The 5,000-nt window shown below is 38.7% G+C and overlaps 1 protein-coding gene across 3 annotated transcripts in view; it reads right to left on the bottom strand.

Moving 5' to 3' along the window:
- LOC137999528 (flap endonuclease 1-like) overlaps positions 1–5,000 on the bottom strand; it is a 125,731-nt gene that overhangs the window by 3,994 nt on the left and 116,737 nt on the right. For 2 of the 3 annotated variants that reach the window (XM_068845315.1, XM_068845332.1), the window contains exons 13-15: position 5,000; positions 4,513–4,566; positions 3,838–3,902 (exon numbers count right to left, since the gene is read on the bottom strand). The exon at position 5,000 is cut by the window's right edge and continues 32 nt beyond it. In XM_068845315.1, coding sequence (XP_068701416.1) covers positions 3,838–3,902; positions 4,513–4,566; position 5,000 — 120 coding nt within the window. Of the gene's footprint in view, positions 1–89; positions 240–3,837; positions 3,903–4,512; positions 4,567–4,999 lie in introns of those variants that run through there. The other variant, XM_068845324.1, reaches the window with a different exon arrangement.

Below are 5,000 nucleotides of genomic sequence, written 5' to 3'. Positions count from 1 at the left end.
AGGGGAAGGGAAAGTTTAAAAGTTAGCTTTTAGGACTAATCTCGATATAAACATGACAATAAATTCTATTTTTAAACCTCAAATCTGTGTGTTTCTTACATGTTGTCTGTGGGAAAATATTTCGAACACTTACAGTCTTCAGCGTGCACTTCACGGACCTCGTGGATAGCTTTCTCAAAAATAAGTCTTCAAATTCTTCTTACTTAGCTGTTACCATCAAGTAACGAGGTATTTTTATCCTAAAATAAATTGGTAATTGAAGGACTTTCAACATCTCGAGCATTACCACTGAAGATTAGTATCTTGACAAAACAAATAATATCCAGATCGTCAGTTGATCACGCATTCATATTTTGCAAATGTGTGAATACATCCATCGATTTCCTCAGTTGTTTTTCTTGTGTTAGTTGTAACTTATCTTTGAGTTCAAGTCTTCGATGATGTGCTGGTCTAGAGCACTTTTCTACACAATTTGGCCTTATTTGGTTTGTCATGAAACCCGTTAATTATCAATTAACTTTATTAATTTTTAGCGCTCACATACCTACGTAGTGCCAGGTAATGATATATGTCACACGCAGCAAGCTCGAGAAAGTCAATGGGTTAAACCCCAAAAAAATCCCAAGAAAAATCTTATTAATTAATTTACCCTTTCACTACTGAAGCGGCCAACCTGAAATGGCTTTGAGTTCCTGAAGCGGCCAAAAGCGGCCAAGAGAGCACAACTATTTTTGCTTTTCCCTCCCCGGCGCGTGGCGATGCAAATTATGATAAGCTCTTCAAGATTCACCCGATCCTTTCCATTGCTTTGGATAATATTCAAAACGCATATGAGCCCTCCAAAAATCTGTCCGTGGATGAGGCGATGATTGCTTTTAAAGGATGGCTTTCGTTCCATCAGTATGTGCCCGCAAAGCCAACAATATATGGAATAAAAGGTTTTTTTGTTTCAAGGGTTCTTTCTGCAAATGGTACCGCTATATATTTTGGTTTTTATTTAACTTAGCCGTTTCTAACGCTTTTGTTTTGGAGTCATTTCATTGCACCACTCACGGTCAGAGAAAGTGAGCAATGATCAATTTTAGGCTTGATCTCGCAAAGCAGCTGATTAATGGTTTCTCGCAACGACAAAGAAAACGAAGGTCCCAAGAGCCTCAACAACGTTCCGTCGCCAGAGAAACTCATGTTTCTGTCCATGTGAAAGAAAGGAAGCGAAAGTGTGTCCAATGCAGCAAAGCTGGGTGAAGGACGCCTAAAGAATACGAAGTGGAAACACGCTTTGAGTGCAGCCTGTGCAAAGTTGCACTTTGACGAACGCTATGTCACAATTCGTATCATGATCAGACCGAGTGACTCACTTTTGACATTTTCTTTTTATTGTTACATTGTATTTCATATGTAAATTTCTGGTTGAAAGCAACTGGCTGAGAACAGTTGCATCACAATTTAAGAAATATGACCAATTGCATTGCGTATAGCAATGGCAGCAAATTTGAATTTTTTTTGTATGTCCTTACTTTTGATGTAAATTGCATTGGTATTAAAGTGATGTGTGTAAATACTTATAAATCAAGTAAAACAAGTCCTCAGCTTTATTCCTCTGTTCTTTATTTAGCTTTAATTGCCTTCTGAATCAACTGAGCATATATGTTTTGATTTGGGTTTGAAATCACCATGGCAGGCTAATTATGTACATGTAATAGGAACAGGGAGGTTGGGCCTCATTTGCATATACTAGTGAAAGGGTTAATACAGTGTACCTCGTAAATCTGAATGAACCTTCAGTTCCTTGCGAGACAAATTAAACATCGGTAGGGAGGTGATGAAAGGTCACAGCACCACAAAAGGTCAACATCACCCAAACCAGGACTTCAAAACAGCGGTGATAGCAAACGTTTCACGGATTACAAAAATTTGGTTTTATCAACGGAGTTGATAATGTAAATTGGCCACCGTACAGAGATTCTAAAAGCTGACCTTTCGAGCATTAGCCCTTTGTCAGAGCAAATCGAAGAATTATGGGTTACGTGTAGTTTTTATAGTAGAGTAGGAGCTACGCTATTGGTGGTAACATGGCATAGTGAAAAATAGGAATATATTAGTTAAATGAAAAGCGTTCGTTAATACCGTGAGGATTAAGGGTGCCAATTTGGAAGCTGAATTTTTGTTCCAGATTCTTGCGGCTTTCCGTCGTACCTAGATGTAGGGAAAGGCCGCAGATAGTCATGTGTTTTTTGAAGTGGTTAAGGAGATTAAAATGACGAGCAACTGGCTTAGATGCATCCTTGTCATTCTTCTCAACATCGCGAAGGTGTTCGCGGAGTCAGTCACCTAGTTGTCTACCTGTCTCGCCAATGTATAATTTATTGCACAACGTACAGGTTATGCAATAAATGACATTTGCGGAGGTACATGTGAAACGATCGGTCCTGATATCTTGCTAGTGTTAACAATGAAAACACAAGTTTTGCATCGTGAGCGCACGCATTTGAAAGTACTGGGTTGCTTGTTAGTTTTGAGCGTGCTTCTAACTAAAAAGCTGCCTACGTTTTTGTTGCGTTTGAATGAAACAAGTGGAGGTTGGAGGTTTCACTGATTAGTCTGCTGAATATCTTACCACTCTAGTCAAGTGCAAGACAACTTTACAAGAAAGATCGGGGCGAACTAGCCATCGTAGTTCACTGAGAAATTTGGTTTGAACTGAACACCTGCAGAATGTGGAAAGCGTATAAGAATATGTCCTACCTCTAGAGAGTCTTTCCATCACAGCACATGCCGCTTTGCTGAAAGATTTTTTAGTTTCGCCGCAAAACAAACAAAATTGCTGGATAAGGTACCCAATTATTGATCGGAAATTATTTCATGCTTTCATGATGACCGAAGACGTTCCTTGCCGATTACGTACGTGTCAAAACTGATTTCATGATTTCATTTCATGACGCAACTAAAAACACAATTCAGAGGTGCGAAAATGAATAACCTGCAAGGCCCAACGCGTTGAAAAGAAACTAGTTTGCAAATGTGTTGCTTTTATTTTCAAATGCGTTGTCAATGCGTTTGATGGTTCGCTTATCTTTGAGTGGTACTTTAAGTTGTACAAAGTTGGAGTAAAATAAAGCATTCTTACGATTCTTCTTACAAGTAGCATGTCATTTGAAAGCCGATTTCCGTGCATGTGCCTTTGCAGTGCACCATGGTTAAGAAAACATGGTAACCCATTGATGTTTGGTTATTATGACATCATTGTGCGACCGTCCATCCGTGCGTTCTACTTTTCAGGTAAGCCAGTACACGAAATGTTGCACTACTGGAACTCGCTTTTTTGGCAGGAAATTGCATAGCCAGTGTACTGTATTTGACACTGCATTTAAGAAAAACAAGTAAAACGTTGGAAGACAACCAAGGCAGGTGACGAGTTAAGTGATGCACAATGTGAAAGAGAGCGACTGAGAGCACAACAAAACAGGCAAAATATCAGGGACTAACACTGAGAGAGACAGCAAGAGAGCGGCCGAATAAAAAGATGATATTATTGATGAACAGGGGAAGAAAGAGCAAGCACGAGCAAGAGAAAACAGGCTCAATAATGGTGACGAAAAAGGGCAACAGCATTAGAAAAAAAAAAAAAAAAAAAATTAGGAAGAAAGAGAACAGGAAATTGACTAATTTATAGTAGTGAGCAGATCGGACTGGTAGTGTGGTAAACAGACTAGTTAGAAACAATCTGATAACAAAGACGTAAATGAACGATATTTGAGGAGCTCCGTTTTTAGGGTTGCCTAAATATATATACACAGATAAACATATATCATGTCTGAAATAAAATGTACAGCTAACCTGAAACCTTTTTCCTGGACTAAAAATTTCAAAAGTTCTTCTTCATTTGGTGTTTCCCATTTCAGCTAAAATTGTGAACAAACGTTAGAGAAATTATAAATGGCTGAAGGTTAACAATTAAATAATCCCACTCATGTCAGGGCATTTGAGGATAAAACATTTTAGAGAGTGGTCTCAAACTGTGGATCTTTGTCTTCTGAACACCCTTGAAATCAATGAAATAAATGTATATATTTGAAGTGTGGGTTACAGACGAAAGCTAGAAGTGACACTTGACTGGACAATTTAAGCAATTGCCTTTTCTAAAATAGACACATAAAAACTGAAATTCAGGTGGATCCAACGGGATTCGAACCCATGACCTCTGGCGATGCCGGCACAATGAGCTACGAAGCCGCAAAGTTGGGAGGAGGTCAATTTGCCAGGTTCATTTGTTCCCGTCATTGCGGAGGTCATGGGTTCCAATCACGTTACGTTGGAGCCACCTAAATTTTAAAGGCGTCTATAAAAAAGGCAATTGCTTAAATTGTCCAGTTAAGGGTGAGGATCACTTCTCCTCTTGAAATCATTGGATTCTCCTTTTTCTTCCTACGAAGGTTGTAATGGAAAAGTGACACGATGAAAAGTTGCCATAATTGACCATTGCATTCAAGTCTTCTTGTAATTGCATCTTACCTCTACATCTTCAACATTAAGAACTTCTGGGTTTTTAAACAACTCCCTAGCTTCCTAAACAGGAATTAAAAAAACTCTATTATATAACATGCAAACTAGTTAAATGGTTCCTTGCAGTACATTGAGAAATTCCCACGGTTTTGTCCCTCTTTGCCTCTGAACAAAAAAACAGACTAGCTTTGGTATACCTCTTCTGACTCACTTTCTTAGCTCACCAAGGACCAAACATATGTAACAGTGATAGGATTAAAAGACGCATATGTTTTGAGTTCAAAATGCATGCATGAAAAATGGAGGAAATCCGTAATGAGTCTGCCCAGACTGGCAACCTTTGTTATTGTGTGTATCCTTTTGCCCATAAATGCAAGTAACTTAATGCACCACAATTCTGACATCCAACGTGAAGTGTCCCTTTAAGCCTAAGCATTTGCTACCTACTTCAGACAATGTTGTATCTGCTATCATTGACTAAATAATCATGCATTACC

This window comes from Montipora foliosa, chromosome 1 (assembly GCF_036669935.1).
Source record: "Montipora foliosa isolate CH-2021 chromosome 1, ASM3666993v2, whole genome shotgun sequence".
NCBI lineage: Eukaryota > Metazoa > Cnidaria > Anthozoa > Scleractinia > Acroporidae > Montipora > Montipora foliosa.
This window is presented reverse-complemented; position numbering and strand designations above follow the sequence as displayed.